The sequence below is a fragment of the Spermophilus citellus genome, assembly GCF_964194105.1.
Source record: "Spermophilus citellus genome assembly, chromosome: 12".
NCBI lineage: Eukaryota > Metazoa > Chordata > Mammalia > Rodentia > Sciuridae > Spermophilus > Spermophilus citellus.
The window spans coordinates 95,518,920-95,534,998 of record NC_138198.1 but is presented as its reverse complement, the minus strand read 5'-3'; the positions used below and the strand labels follow the sequence as shown (position 1 = coordinate 95,534,998).

Sequence of the window (16,079 nt, the reverse complement as noted above, 5' to 3'; positions counted from 1 at the left end):
CAACCTTCCTGAGTCTGCCTTGTGTTTGTCTCTTTGGACCAGCTCAAGGCATCCTCTAGACACCAACCACAAAATACAACTTGTATAATTTCAGTGATTCTGCATAGGAGGTACATGCTCTGGGATTGGCATTGCATAAAATAAAGAGGAATGGTAAAATTCATACTAATAACTTATAATTTATATTTTTCTTTACTTAAAACAACATTAAGGGGCTGGAGTTGTAGCTCAGTGATTAAGCGCTTGCCTTGCATACGTGAGGCACTGGATTTGATCCTCAGCACCACATAAAAATAAATAAAATAAAGATATTATGTCCATCTACAACTAAAAGAATGTTTAAAAAAAAACAACATTAAATAACACATTTTTTTAAAAAAGACTAATAGAGAGACCATAGAAGAAAGGAAGAACGTTATATTTCAGTAATTTTAATGACCCTATTTTCTTGCTCTTGGAACAAGGGACCTTACCAATTATATCTCTCTTGCCAAAACAGTGATGCTGCTTGAGTCAGGACACAGACACCCTAGTGAGCTCCAACATGTCCCTGTCTGCTGTTTCCTAGTGTCCATGGTTCTCGTGTGTTCTGAGGACGTGGGTGGAGGGCAAAAAGCCTGAGTTCTCAGGGAGACTAAGAACTGGAAATGCCCAAAACAACAGAGGTGAGTGAGGAGCAGGATCCAGATCCACATATCCACGAGTGAGCAGGCAGAGCTGCCCCTCCTGAGAGGACCAAGCTGTGCTTGCAATGAAGGCTACCGGCCTGGGCACGATGAGAATCCAGGTCTGTGGATTTCATGGCTCAGGGGAAGATGAGCCCTTCTGTTGAACCCAGAGCAAGAATCACTAGGTACTCACACATCCCCAAAGCAGACAGAAAGCAGAAACCTCTGCTTTAAGCTTTGCACACTATGGAATTATACTCAGGGGCTTAGCAGCTGACCAGAGAGTACTCTGGTCATCCCTCTGAGCCACCACAATAACCTCAGCTGCCATCTCATCTATCCTGCCTCCCTAGCTCTGCTGGTCCACTTCCTGAGGCATTTCTGGCCACAGACTGGAAAACCCAGGAGGCTGATCCTATTGAGAGTCTGCTCTGCAGTGGGCACTGCCCTAGAGTATTTCCTCCACCATCTCTTTTGATCTTAATTCCCCTCAGCCAAAGGGAATTATTTTAGAATGTCTGATGTCACACAGCACTAATCAGGCTTGCGTGTGTGCTTATATGTACATGCACGCATGCTGCAGGGAGGATCAGTTGTGAGGTTGGGTCTGGATGTATGAGCTCCTAGGAAGGGTCTAGTATCCTGTGGGCAGTGAGGGCTGTCCCAAGGAAGAGGGAAGCAGGATGAGTACAGCAGTGGATGCTCTGGGGTCCTCTCCAGCTCAGAATTCAGGAAGTGAGGGAGGGAGAGAGGCTCAGTCCCAAATCTCCACACAGGCTTCAGAAGAAGGTTGCAACAGAAAGGTGCTATCCCTTTCTTTGGTGGCAGAGCACAGTTGGGCACTCGAGAACCACTGGAACACCCCTCTCCAGGCTGGCTCTGCTCTAGTGGGGTGCTCATTCCAGCTTCTGGAAGCTCTTTTTAAAGTAAGGGAATGCAAGTACATGCAGGAAAATGACTCACACAAGCCCGGTGAGCAGAATCCAGGTTTTACCAGGAGGACCAGGAAAAAAGTAACTGGAAGTTGCACTGTTCATCAAAGCCATCTTCCTAGAGGGGAATGAGGGGCAGCACCCTGGTTCTCAGGGACCAGGAGACGGAGACCTGCAGAGACCCCTGGGGAGCAGACATGGAGGGACCTTATAGGAAGAGGTGAAGTCTGGCTCCCATCAGAGAGCACAGAGAGGAAGCAAGGAGGGAGGTGGAGGAAGGGGAGAAGGACTCAGGAAAGAAGCTGGCCTGTCTGTCAGTCTGTCTTTCCACCAGCACAGGCCTCTCCTTACACAGGGAGCCACGACCGGACAGGTGAAGCCTTTCGACCAGCTCAATCATCGTATTTATTCTAATTGTATCGTAATCGTCCCCAAGGAGCCTGGTTCAAATGAGCTTGACATTATTAAAATTTTAATGCCCAGTTTTCATAGCTGAATGAATATTTAAAGGGTATGTCCCAGCTTAAGTTATGATGATGAAGAAATTAATGGAATGTCTTGTTTAATGCATGGATATGTGTTGATGCAAAAAGTGGCAGAGGGCCTGGGAGGGGGAAGGGTGCCACAGTCAGAGTGGAAAGGCTGGGGAAGGAGCCACCTGCCTGTGCACCCTCTCCTACAGCAGGAAGCAGAGGTGGCTCCTCCTGGGGGAGGGGGTGTGGCTGGAAGGGAAACACAGCTAGTGGTGATCCCAGGGGACAGGCCCCAGGAGCCTCCAAGGAGGTGTCAGAGGGCTGTTTCTGACTCAGGGAAGGTGGCCCGAGCTGGGCAAAACTCCTCTTGGACACCTGAAGGCCACAGGGCCACTGTGGGAATGCTGATGACATCTCAGAAAGAGAGTCAGTAAGAAGCCCCTGTACCTGACCAGGCTCCTGCCAGCACAGGCCCAGAGTCCTCTTAGGGGCACACTGCACTGCAGGAAGGAATGGCTGGACAGGAACGTGAGACAGGGGAAGACAGGCACCAAAGGAGTCTGGAGGCCAGGGCCAGGGCCTGAGAAGCAAAGTCACAAGAGCAGGGTAAGGAGATGGTCATTCTGGCCCTTCCCTCACTCTTCAATCCTCTTCAGGCCCTTCATTTTCCCTCTGCCTCTTGGGCATCCTCCTGGCCTCTCCCCCTCCTTGGCCATGCTCTGTTTTGTCCTCTCATTCCATTTCTGAGGCCTCACCCAGCCTCTGTCCCCAGGCTAGTTTGATCCATCCACACTTCCCTCCCCAAAGCAGAGTTAGGGCTTGGCCAGGCTGGACTAGGGCAAGGTCAGGAGCAAGGGAAAGAGGTCCTCTTCAGGCCCAAGCCTCCTGTATAACCAAGAAACCCTCCCACCCCAATCTAACAAGTCATTTCTGCTGAGAGTGGAGAAAGCACAGGATTATATTTTTCCTCACCATCTAGCCCAGCACCTCTCTGACAAGCCCTGCAAAGGCTATCTGGACACTGACAACCCTGAGCTCAGAATGAGACATGAAAAATCTCCCCAGGAGGCCCAGCACCATGAAAACCAAATCAGTTCTGCTCCACTGATCTGCTTGGAGTACCCGTGGGTGCCCAGCCCAGGACTGAGGGCATGTTGGAGGCTGAAAAAGACCCCAGATGCCCCCTGTTTGAAAGCCCACAGGGAACCTGGAAAGAAGCCGAGGGACCTGTGTGTGAGGGGGCGAGCCCAGCACCTAGCCATGGAGGAGCTCTGGCATGCTGTTCAGAGGTGACAGGAGAGTTCCCAAAGGGCATCTGGCAAGCCTAAGACAGGAGCATGGGTCTGGGCATCACAAGCACCCGGGTTCCATGAACATGGAACCTTCATTCCCTCATTAAATTTACCATGGAAAATGGGACCAATCGTGTTAGAAATAGCTCTACCCAAACCCCTGCCCAGAAACAGAACTCACCCCAACTGCTCTCAGGCCCACCCAGAGAAGATTGGTGTGGAACCCAGAAACAGGGAAGGAGTCTCCTCCCCGCAGCCCAGCCTTCTTCCCTACGTCGCCCCTAAGGATGAGGGATCTTCTAAGCACACTCCCACCCATAATGCAGCCTCCTGCACAGCCTCACTCCCTTTCTCAGCTCCACACACTTTATTCCTCAAAAGCAAGCCTGAATTCCTCACCTCATGAAGGTCAATCCCCAGCCTTGGGTGTGCCTACTATATGGAAAAGAGGGCGGGATTCCCTGTAGTATCCTTTCTCCCTTGGGGAATCTCCAGGCTTTCAGACTAGGGGATTTAGTCTCCTGCTGGGGCTGCCATAGCAAGATGACTGGGTAGCTCAATAACCAAGATGTATTTCTCCATGGTGGAGGCTGGAACTATGAGATCAAATTTTGGGCAGGGTTGGTTTCTGGTGAGGGATTTCTTCCCCTGCTTGAAGGGGATCCCCTTCTGGCTGTGTTCTCACATGGCCTTTTCTGTGTGCGTGTGCCCCTGACGTCTCTTCTTTTTCTCATAAGGACACCAGTCATGTGGGATTAGGGCTCCACCCTTATAATGCCATTTATCCTTAGTTACTTCCTAAAAAGTTCTATTTCCAAATATAGTCACATTGGGGGTTATAGCTTTACCATGTGACTCTGGAGAGAGATGATTCAGTCCACAACAGGAACCTTACAGACTAGCCCTGAAGAATGAGTAGGCTGTCAGGAGGAGGAGGAGGCGGCTCAGGGGCAGGGAAAATTTGCAGGCCCAGAGAATGGACTTAGAGAGAAAGAGGTGGAGGTGGAGGGAGCAGTGGTACAAGAGGACCAGATATCAGGCTGAAGAGTTTGTATTAAGTTCAGTGACACAAAGAACAGGACCCTAGGGCTGGGATGTAGCTCAGTGGTGGAGTGCTTTCCTAGCATGTGCAGGGCCCTGGGTTTGATCCTCAGTACTGCAGAAAGACAGAGAGAGAGAGAGAGAGGGAGAGAGAGAGAGAGAACTTGGCACCAAACTGTCCTTTCCACATGGATATTTTCCCCGCTGACTTCCTCCTTGGGCCCCTCCTCCAGAGCAGCTGGGGTCACTGATGGAAAATACAGGACAGCCAATCACATGACATCATTAGCACTGCACCTGCCCCTCCTGGCTGAATCCCAGTTAGGTCTCCTCATTGGCAAGATGGAGATAATAATGCCTTCCTCAGAGAACTGTAAACTTATGTAAGCAAGAAGTCTGTAGAATTATGTGCAGGAGAATATGATGACCCAGACAGTGTCCCGGCATCCAGGCCAGACCGTGGGACCCTCCTGGAGTAGAGGAGGCTTGGGGGAAGACAAGGAGGAAGGGAGATCCCTGGAAGAAAGGATGAACCTAGAAAAGGATGGGATGCTGCATTCCAAAAAGCAAACCAGAAGTGACCTGGCTGCCCCCTGGAACCCCTCTCCCTAGCCAGACACCTGGTGGACCTTCTGAACTCTCTCCTCAAGACCTTGAAAGGAGATGGTTTAGGGGAAACCAGAAACATCTTCATGTCCCTCTTTCTTTCCAGGGAGTGGGGTTTGCTTTAACATGACAGTTTCCTCTGCTGCCAGAGCTTCTATACAACACACCTTTCTTTCCCTCAACTCCATCAGGAATGTCAAGTGGGGACCTGGTGGCAGATAATGACAGCCTAGCCCCTCTCAGTGGACTGGCCCCCTGTACCCCTTCCCTGTCTGTCCTGCGTCCTGCCTCCTGCTTCTGTCCTTCCTTGCCATGGCTCTGCCCTTCCCCTGGCCTCAGCTTCACCTTGCTGAGTCACAGGCATCCTCACTCCCTGGCCCCCGCCACCACTGTTGTCTCGACACAGCCAAAACTCACTTTGAATCCTAGACGGGAAGGCAGGCGGCAGCTTGTGACTGGCTGGCCCGACTTCTGTTCTGGAGGGGAATTGGCAGCCCAGTCTAAAGGTGCATTAGGAAGCACAGAAACAGCCTTGGCAGGCCTGGTTCCCAGCCTCCTCCTGCCACAGGCGGCGTGGAGAAGCACATGCCCTTCTTTCTGCCTTGGCTTCTCCATCTCTAAAATGGGGGTGCCCTGCTGCCCTGTCTGCCTCTAAGGGTCTGAGAAGGTGCAAGAAATGCAAATGCAATAAGAGATCTGGAGGGACATGACAAGCAGAAACACTGGCAAAGACATAAAATGCATGCTCTGGCATGATTTCTATTATTTTTATTGTCTGAAATACGATGAGAACGCAGGGCTGGCAAACTCACCCTGGTACAACAGGCAAGGGCTGAAGATGGGCTGCAGAGCCAGGATGCTTGGAGTTCAGAGACCCCTAGTGGCCCAAATGGGGCATTGACACGGATCCAGGCAAGAGGCCGGCAGCCAGCTAGCCTAGGGAGTCAGTCTGTTCCCTAGTGTCCTGCCGGCACCTAGACAGCACCAGAGACAAGTGGCCGTGCCCACTCCACACATACCTTGAGGGGATTACCCTGGCTGCAATCAGGAGCACTAGCCCTGAACTCTGCCTCAGTCACCCCTATCCCATAGGTCAAGTCTTCCAGGGTGAAGTGAAGCTCAATGCCATGCCCTGGCCTAAGCAGGGGCTCTGTCTGCAACCAGAGACCAGCTTGATTCAGCAAAACCTGCTGTCTTCAGTGACTCAGGGCTGGGTCACAGATGTGCTTTGGGTACATGAGAGCCTCGTGGGTGTAGGAGATGGGGCAGGCATTCCGTCAACCTCGGATTCTGGTATCTGGCTAACAAGAGCTGCTCAAAGTGGAGGAGGAGCCCCCAAAGGTTCTCCAATCCAGAGAAACCCCCTGAAATAAGGGGCCCACAGGAACCGAGCTGTGAAGGGAGATGGGCGGAGCTTTGAGAGGCTGAGCCTGTTAGCCTCCAGTGTGTGGTCAGAGTGTGGGTGGGTGTGGTCTATGCACTTGCATCCATGTACCTGTGAGTGTGGGGTGCTGTCCCCTCCTCCCCAGGCCCACTCTAACATTGTCCCTGTGTTCTATTGCAGATGAACCGGCCAATCCAGGTGAAGCCCGCGGACAGCGAGAGCCGAGGAGGTAGTAGCTGCCTGCGCCAGCCCCCTTCACGTGAGGGCCCACTTGTCTCTGCCCCTCACTTCCCCTCTTCCCTTCCCTCTTGTCCGGGTGCAGCGACTCCTTGCTGCCTCCTCCTGTCTCTCTGGGGACCTCGTGGTTGGGGATGGGGACAGGACTTTGGAGTTTGGGGTGACTGGTGTGGATAGGCAGTGGGGGAAGGGGAGACTGGAGTCAGCTGGCTGCTGGTCTGTGCCTCTAAGAAAACAAGTCTCTTGTCTTAGGCATTTTTCTGCCTGCTCCTGGACACCCCAAAGGGCGTGTCTACTTCCATGTTGTCAAGAAAAGCCCTGTTGACTATTCCAATAGATGCCTGACCAGGAGGTGGGCAATGGATATAGCTATACCCAAGAGTATGCAGGCTGGAGGGGGTATAGGTATGGTGGGGGTGGGTGGACAACAAGGCTGACATGGGACTAAAAATCAGAGAGGTTGATATAAGCAGTGGACAGAGAAGTACATGGTCTCACCCATAAATGCTTGCCCCAGAATGCAGAGCCTGCCAGAGCCTGGCATGAGGTAGCCAAGCCCCACTGCAAAGCCCAGGTGTAAGGAACTGTCTCCCTGAAGCCCTGGCCAGCCAGGGGCAACTCTGTCTCCAGGGGATAGCCTCTCTAGAGTCACAGTGCCTTTATGGCTGTACTACTCACCTTCGCCTCAGTTCCAGGATCAACCTGGGTCCACTCTGGGCACAGAACTGTCCCTAGCACCACCATCACACCCCATAGGGTCCAAACACACTACAATTTTAAAGAAGACCTCCAGCACCAAATGTCAAGCCTCTACCACCCAAGTACTGGCTCCTTCTGCAACAAACTGCCCCATGGTGCAGAGCCTGTCTCACCTCACCCAATAAAGAGAAAGAGACCTACCAGCCCAAATGGAGGAAACCATTTACAGACCCCAGCTAGGTCTGCCCTTCCTGCCTTGCCTCCTGGGGGAGGCGGGTATCATTCTTCCTGATGCTCCTGCTGACTGCCAGCCCCTTGCCACCTCTTACTGGGCCTCATGCCTACTGGGCCCTGCCCAGCCTCAGCCCCAAATTGTGCTCTCAGTCCCTTCCCTGAGCAGGAAACTCAGTCCTGGACCAGTCCAAAGACCCTCCGGGGGCACTCCCTCCTGGCCTCTGGTGAGAAGATCCACCCTAAGCACACACAAAAGCCCTACTAGATGGTAAGCTGAGCAGCCACACAGGAAGGACCAGGACAGAGAAGGAGGAACCATCTGCTCCAGCCTTTTCCAGCAATGGGAGAGGCCTTGGCCACCCTTCTACCTCAGAGGAAACTCCCACAGAATAGGAACTGCCTAGAAAGGGTCTAAAAATCCAGAACACTCCATCACACTCAGAGAAATGTACCCTGAAAAAAGTGACATTGGATACAGCTCCCTGCCCAAGGTCTCCCAGCCTACTCTTCCCCCAGGCAGGCCTAGTGGGTCCAGCATGAGAGCCCAGGTAATAGGACAAGGAAATCAGTCACAACCATCTGCTGCCTCTTGGCCTGGAGCTGCTGGCTTCTTCTGCAAGTCCCCACCACCCTAGGCTCTCACCCAAGTACCCATGTTCACCACCCTCCCCAGGCCTAGAACTTTCTACTCTTTGAGTCTTTCTGCTCCTTAGCTCAGCAGGGTACTAAGGAATTTCTCTCTCCCTCACCCTTCGCCACTACAAAAATTTACCAGGGTTAAATTAAGGGCAAAAGATGAAATGAGCTAATGCTACTTACAAATTTGGAGAGTTAATTGTGCTGGAGGGGATTGTAATGTGACTGATCACAGGTGGCCTGCTTGCCCCTCCCAGAACATTCCCTAATCCCCTCCAGCTCAGGCTGCTCAAATCGGCACAAGGCCTCTGTGGCTGAGGTCCCCCGCTCGCCTGGGCCTGGAGTTCACACACCAGGGCTTGGCTGGCATCTTTGTGCTGCTTGAAGGAGTCATGCCCCAAGAAACAGACACACCACCCCAGGTCCACTGAGTCCTTCCTGTCCCGAGGATGCTGATAATCCAGGTTCACTTAGTTGAGGGGTAAAGATGGCTCAAGTGTGAGGGGCCTGAGTGAGCAAAGCCCACCCGGCATAGGATGCCTGCTTCTGTTCTTTCCCTGGATAATAAGAGTACATCCTCACTCTTCCTTACCTAGCACTCATGAGGCTAATGGCAGAGCAAGGGGCCTCTCCTGGAAACCATCTCCAGTAGGCAGGCACAGAAGAGCCAGGGTCCCTGGTCACCTAGGCATGCAGGGACTCACCTGCAGCACCCTGTTCAGGTAGCTGGAGCAGGATGCAGCGTCAGAGGGAAATCTCAACAGTACACAGGTAGCTTGCACAGTAGTCCTAGATGGGTGCCCCGAGGAAGGGACAGCTAGAAGCGTTGGAGGAAGTGACATTTGAAGAGGGTCAATTCTGGTCTTGAAGGAGAGGAGATTCCACACCTGGAAGAGAACAAGAATGGCATGAACAAGGCCCCACCCAGTCTGCAGCTGAAGGGGGTGGGCGATGCCCTCTGCCCAGTAGCCCAGCTGAGGCTACCTCTAGCCCTGTCGTCCCTCACTTGCCTGGGAGGCAATAGCTCTCTGACTCGGAGTTGCTAACCTCATCTCCTTTCTCCCATATATCTCCTGCCACTGACGCTTGCCCCAAGCCAGATTAATCAGCTCTTTTATTCTTCCTGCGGTAGAAAGGGGAGAAAGAGAGCCAAACCTAAACATCTATCTATTAATTGCATATTCAATATTAAACAGTGAGATGGTCCTGAGTCAGCATTATCACCAAGCTATTTTTTTTTTAAAGAAAGTTGGTTTAAAATAATTTAATATCCATTAAATACTTCTTGGGAGGGGAGTAGGGAGGACAACTTAAAACAGATTAAAGAAACAGGGGAAAGAAGGATGTGGAAGGACTGTGGCGGAGAAAGTAGGGTCAGAAAGGAGGATGTGAGGGGAAATGGGAAGGAGGAGAGAAGAGAAGAAAGTGAGAGCAGTAGAGAGATGAGGGGAGGAAGCAGAAGGAAGAGAGAGAGAGACCTGAAGAAAATGGGTTGGGGGAGGAGAATGCAGGGGCAAGAAAGGACATGACCCCACAGGAAGTGGGCCCCAGCCCTGCTCAGTGGTGAGTCCTGTCCTCACCCCAGTTCTGGGAACTTTCCTTTCAAACCACACAGTGTCCCAAAGACTTGATATAGGATACATATGCCCCTGTGACCTCCACCCAGCTCCCTCTGGTAGCACTTGATGCCGGTAAGCAGCATTTTCTGCTCAGGAAACATGTTGGGGCCCTGGCCAGGTCAGGAGGAAGCTTCCTCTGCCTCACCACACAGGAGGCTGCAGCTGCCCATTCTCATTCTTCTAGAGGTCACATCAGCCCACATGCATGAGAACAGGGCGTCTGGGAATGGGCATGGGTGGAATATGGGCAAGAGGTCTGTGAGTGCAGGGCCTGAGGCTGGCAGGCCACTGTCCTGGCAGGAGCTCAGTTCTTCTTCTCCAATGTGAGGTTAGGCCTACCACATGAGAGGCAAAGTGGAGGCCAGGCCCAGCAGGGTCTCAGAATAACCAGACCAACTTTTGATAGGTCACTGTCTCCAAACATCCAGGTTTGATGCATTAGGGAGCTCCCTGAGGGGAATGCAGCCTTCCAGGGTGTGCCATCCCCACCCCCAGGTCTGGGAACTGGAACCCTCACATGCACAATACATACAGCTCGTCGTCTCTGTGGCAGAATCAGGCACAATTGCTTAGACACACTGCCAAAAGCAGTCACCAGCTCACACAGACCTTTGACTGTGGCAGGTAAGGCCCAAATTAGAAGGAAGGATAAGCTGCTAAGGAGCTCCCAAGTTCCTCCCTGGCCAGTGGGGGCTGTTCTGGGGAGGCCTTTGCCAGGCTCAGGGAAGGGAGGCTGAGAATCTGGATGGAGGCCCCATAAGCCAGGGGTGGAGATCAGATGAATGCAGGAAGGGGCTGCGCCTGCCATAATGAGATCCTATTTTCCCCCACTGACTACAGGACTGGGGGTAGACTGGAGAGGGACCAGTGGAGAGCTTCAGCCATGAAGGGAGCTCCTAGAGGTATTTGTAGTAAACTACTGTAGGCAGACACCCCAGGGAAGCTTCTAGAAGGTGAAGAAACTTCTTTATGCCCCACCCACCCTTCCCAAGTCCTGCAGAGTTGCCTGGAGCTAAACTATCCCATTGAAGTTTCCATTTGCTCAGTGGGCCTTCGTTTCTAGAGTTGGCACGCCTGTGCCTGTCTCTCCCTCTGATTTCTGTGTACCTGTCTCTTAACTTGTCTCTGGTGGGACCTGGGCAGGGCAAGGAAGGCATCAGATTAGGGCAGGTGCAACAGCCATGATTTACTCCATTTCCACTTGGAGCCCCGAGGCAGGTATTGGCCAAGTCATTTAGCCACGGTCTCTCGGCCTTTTGCTGCCCCTGGTACATTTAACGGCATCTTCAGGGTGTCCTTCCCCTCACTGCATAGCACTGGTGTGGTGGCAGAGTCCCGCTGGGCCGGCTAATGAGGTTGGACACAATGCGTGTGACGCAGCTCCCAGGCCCTCCCGGAGGCCACATTCCCCACCATAAACCCAGGCCGACTCCCTCCTCCCAGCCCCTCCACCATCTGTAGCCCCATCGGGTCCTGTGGCTTTTTAAATCCTATTAAGTTCCTCATATCTCCTCCGAGCATTATTTTATTTCTAAACAGACAAACCACGTGCTGTCCATGCGGGCTCTGAGGGGCTGTTGAGGACCAGCTGAGGGGCATTGGGCCCAGGTGGGACAGCTGCATGCTCCTGCAATGGTTCTGGCCTGGGGACATGGCCTGGGAGACCCATGGCTGCAATTGTTGACCTCCCAATGCTGCATTTCTCACTTCCAGACTCTCTTGGCTGTTCAATTCTGTACACTGGAAAGGCAATTTAGCAAGCGTTCAGATGAAATGGACGTGTAGGCTGGTCCCGTTTTATGAAAACGCAATATACAAAAGTGTCTATTTTCCAATCTATGGAGGCAATGAATGACTGTCTAGACAGGAGCTCCTGGGGGAGCTGAAACCCCTCAGGGTTCTGCCGAGGAAGCCCTCAGGCCAGGCAGGAGGGGCATCAGAGCTTTGGAAAGCAGAAGGCCAGGTGAAGACTAATCTGAAATTCTCCTGAATCAGTAAGGAAAAAGGGCCCTATCCTGGCCTAGCATATCCTCCTTCTAGGAAGATCAGGGTGAGCAGAGCAGAGCGGACCCAGCCCAGCCCAGAGGGATGAGAAGGTGTCTGATGACCGAGGTCCCAAAGAGGCCACTGAAGAAGAAGGGACCGAAACCTCAGCTCATGAGACGGCACCACCCTCCTTCTCCAGGGCTGTGTCTTTGCTCTGGAACCGTGGGTGAGAAGGCATCATGGCAAACCACGGGGACCTTAGCTGGAGAGAGCTAATGGTTCTACTGACCCGAACAGGAACCTGGGAACCACCCTAACTCCACCCATGATTTTGCCTCTCACCCAGCCCCTCCCCTTTTTTTATCAAGTAGCAAAGCCACCACAGTCTTTCTCAGTCTTCTTTTCCAGGAATTAGAACTCCTGTTTTCTCTGCCTGTCCTATCCTGTCCCTCCTGAGATTTCTCAAGTTGTACAATAGGTCATGAATGAGCCCCATGGTTCCTTGAAACAGTCCCAAACCCATGTCCCAGCAGATTATTTGCATACTTAATTCCTAGATTTATTTTGGACTGATATTTAAGGAAAGACATTATAGTATTCAGCTTGAGAAGTTCAGGTGAAGCTTAAGACAGCACAGCATAGAGAGTCTGGGGTACGCTGGGAGCAGCCTGGGAAAGAAGCCGCTGTGGGCCCAGCCAGGTCTGAGAGATTCGGAAGGGCTACAGATTAGACACCTAATGACCGGTCCAGGTTGACCACCCAGGGCAAGGCTTCCCTGATGGTCAGGAAGTTCTATCCTATATCTGACAACCATTCCTCCCATTTTTTAAGTATTTCCATCATTCTCTACATCCTGGGATAGCATCCCCCTGCCCTGGGGATTTGTTCTCAATAATCTCTGTTCTTTTTAACTAAAAACTTAAAGGAATCTTTGGCTTATTTATCCAATCCCTTTTTAAAATAGTTTTTTAAAAATCCAGGAAGCCCTCTGAAGTTTACACAACTGGACCCAAATAGCAGCTGCGCGAAGCTAGGTTTTTGTGTCTGGGGAGGGAAGTGGCTGGTAGGGAAGGGTCCCTAGGGAGGGCCAAGAAGGCTCCAGAGGGGCAGACAACACATTATAAATACATCTGTAATTCCCGCCATAGGTGCGAAAATATAATTAACTGCAAACCTGCTGAATTTAAATGGACTTTGGGTTTTCAGCTGGGGGAGGGGGTGTTGATTGATCTGCATTTTGTTGTTGAAGTTTTTTTAATGCGTTGGGAAAGTTGAGTTGAGACTCGCAGCTCCTCCACAAATTCCCTCTGGCCCTGGCTAATTTAGCAAAGGACTGTTTCGGGGGAAATGGGATATTAATCATAGCAAATGGCCTTCTGGATGATATTTAAAAGCTGCCTCCTGCCTGTGTGCCCAGGAATAGGAATGACAGAGAAAGAGAACCAGGCCCCCTCTGGTGTCCCAGCCCATCACCAATCTTTTGGCGTCCTGTCCCCAGCACTGTGTCAGCAAGGAGGAGGGTGATCCCACTTCTTGAAAAATGGGTTAGATGAGAAAGTTCACAGTGAGAACCTTCTGGGCCAAGCTGTCCTCAGTGCTATATTGAGTGAACCCTAGCATGGGTGTCATGTGTCCAATGTCCTGGCACACCCTACGGAGTACAGCCTGATAACAGCATGGGCGTGACAAGGGCATGGAGAGGGGAGAGTGGGAAGAGACAGTGAGTACCAAAGTTGAGAGGAAGCAGCACCTGCCTGCCCTCAAAGGATGCTCTCCAAGAGTAAAGCTTCCAGGCTAGGAAAATGATCTGAGCCAGGGCAGGTGCAGGGCACCTCCATAGCCAGAAAGGGGATCTACTATGAGAAAAGACATGATATGAGAACCCTGAGTCCCAGAAGCTATTTTACATGGAGGTATTTATGCAGGGGAGGCCATCTGAGGCCTTTGGGCAAGCAAGTGAGATGGTAGAAGTGATGCTTTAGAAACAGGAGTCTGGGGAATTCTCAGCTACATGGTGGAGAGCCAGAGTAGGGAGGTGGACAGGCACAGGGCTGGGCTTCAGAGCCAGGTTCCTTGGTTCCAATTCCTTGTCAGGTGCCCAGCCCTGAGAGCTGCATCCTCCTATTGCAAAGCGATGTCATCTCTCCCCTGAGCCACCATAGGTAGAACAGTCTGAGAACGGTGGCATCTCCCCTAATGGCACCTAATGGCACTTCATCATCCAAACCCTGGTCATTCCAGCCAGTTAGACTGTCTTCTTAGCTCTTCCCCAGTGGCTTCCCAGCTCAGTTATCATTTTATTTTTAGACTCTAGTTCATGGGAGAAGAGGGGAGGTGGTAGGGTGGGGAGTCTGACAAGGTTAGATGAACCAAGTGCTAATAGAAAGTATATGCCCAGGGTTGGAGATGAATTGATCACATGAATTTCCAGAATGGGACAAGACAAGGAAGCTTTGTGCCTTCCTGGAGGTGGTGATAATGGGGATGATAGGAAGCTTTTAGATTCAGTATCATGGACTAAGTCGTGAAAATAGAGAGAAGCAAGACAAACACATGGCATCTGACATTCTTAAATATTATCACAAAAGAATTGGCTTGGCTGGGCTGGGGTTGTGGCTCAGAGGTAGAACCCTTGCCTAGCATGTGTGAGGCACTGAGTTCGATCCTCAGCACCACATAAAGTAAAATAAAGACATTGTGTCCACCTATAACTAAAAAATAAATAATTTAAAAAAATAATTGGCTTCTCTGGAGAGACGAGTCCACTTTCTGGAATAGGAAGACCCATATTTGGTGCACTGCGGTCTAATGGCTCCTGCATTCCAGGGCATGCACAACTATGCTCACATGCATGCAGTCTGAGTCTGGGGATCCTGTCTCTCCTGGTCCTTTGGCCCAAGCATCCAGGCCCATCTTAGGGTCTTGTTTCTCTATTCGTGCTCCCTGTGCTTCCTCCAGATCAGACAGTCCCTGTTGGACCTGCTACTACTCCAGCCTGACCAGGGCAGATGGAGTACAGAGGACCAGTGAGTACTTCCAAAGCTCTGGAAGTAGATAATTAGAGATAAATAGTCCTCAGTCCTGTCATTCAGTCATCCAGAGCTTCCAGTCAGTGTGCCTTGAGCCTTGCAGTGACCCTGCACAGGTGGCTAGACATCACCCCACTTATGGAGAGGGGAAACAAGAGCTGACAGAGAAGGGGTGACTTCCCCAAGACCACACAGCCAGTAATCGGTTTTCATGCTTCAGTCCTGGGGAGGCCTCCACGCCTTGCTGGCTACCCACAGGACTGGGCTGGGCTGGGCTGCCAACCCCACAGAGTTCTCTCAGCATCTGTGCTGACCACCAGGTCCACAGAGGATGAGGCTGGACCACCAGCTGCAGGATGGACAACTCCCACTCCTCACCCATGCCCTTTGGGAGTGGGAGCTAGAAGACCTGTGTAGATGCAGGCCCTGGACAGGGTGTCAGGGTACCAACGAAAGACCTCCACCATGAGGCGAGGAGTAGGCACCTCCGCCACAAGGGGGTGGGCAGAGGGCATGCGAATTAAGCCATAGGTTCAAGAGCCCTCTGTCACCATGAAATACAGACCTCAAAGCCACTCCTGCCCTGCCTAATACCTGCTGCCTTCAGAACACCAGGCCCATACTCCCCTTGGACAGTCTTCTCTGACCCTCCCCAGCTGCCTGGCTGCACTCATCATCTAAACCCTGGTCAGTCCAGCCAGTTAGACTGTCTACTTAGCTCTTCCCCACTGGCTTCCCAGCTCAGAGCTCCTTTCCTGCCCTCTGTGTGCACCGTAAAGTCAAGCATGGGTGTTAGTTTCTCATCTGTGAAGACTGTGTCCTTCTTGAGGGCAGGTGTGTCTGTCTTCCCCAGAGGCCCACTGGATGCCAGGCCTCGCATGATGATGCCAGTCTCCCACCTGTGTCTTTTAACAGGAACCTGCTCCGCCCTGCAGGCTGTCTGTGGGTCTAGAAGCAGCCCTCGTTTTCTTCTCCCCACCCCCAAACCCCACAGGCAGGGGTGGGGGTGGGCAGTGGGGCCGGTGCCACTGACATTGGCATTCTCCTTGCAGCACATCTTAATAATTTAATGGCTATTAGCAGGGCCGCTGTGGTGGTGGGGGGAGGGGACCGCGGGGGGAAGATTTATAGAGAGAATTCACTCCAGGTTGGGGTTTTGTCTTCCTGTGTTTTCCTGGCATTTATCATGCATGTTTTAATTTGGATCGGAGAGTTGCTACCATCTGGCCATTATCGCAAAGAA

The 16,079-nt window shown here is 51.9% G+C and overlaps 1 protein-coding gene across 2 annotated transcripts in view; it reads left to right on the top strand.

Annotated features, from left to right (window-relative positions):
* CELF4 (CUGBP Elav-like family member 4) overlaps nucleotides 1–16,079 on the top strand; it is a 291,617-nt gene that overhangs the window by 219,414 nt on the left and 56,124 nt on the right. For both annotated transcript variants that reach the window (XM_081262759.1, XM_081262758.1), the window contains exon 3: nucleotides 6,577–6,625. In XM_081262759.1, the coding sequence (XP_081118885.1) occupies nucleotides 6,577–6,625 (49 nt within the window). The remainder of the gene's footprint in view (nucleotides 1–6,576; nucleotides 6,626–16,079) is intronic.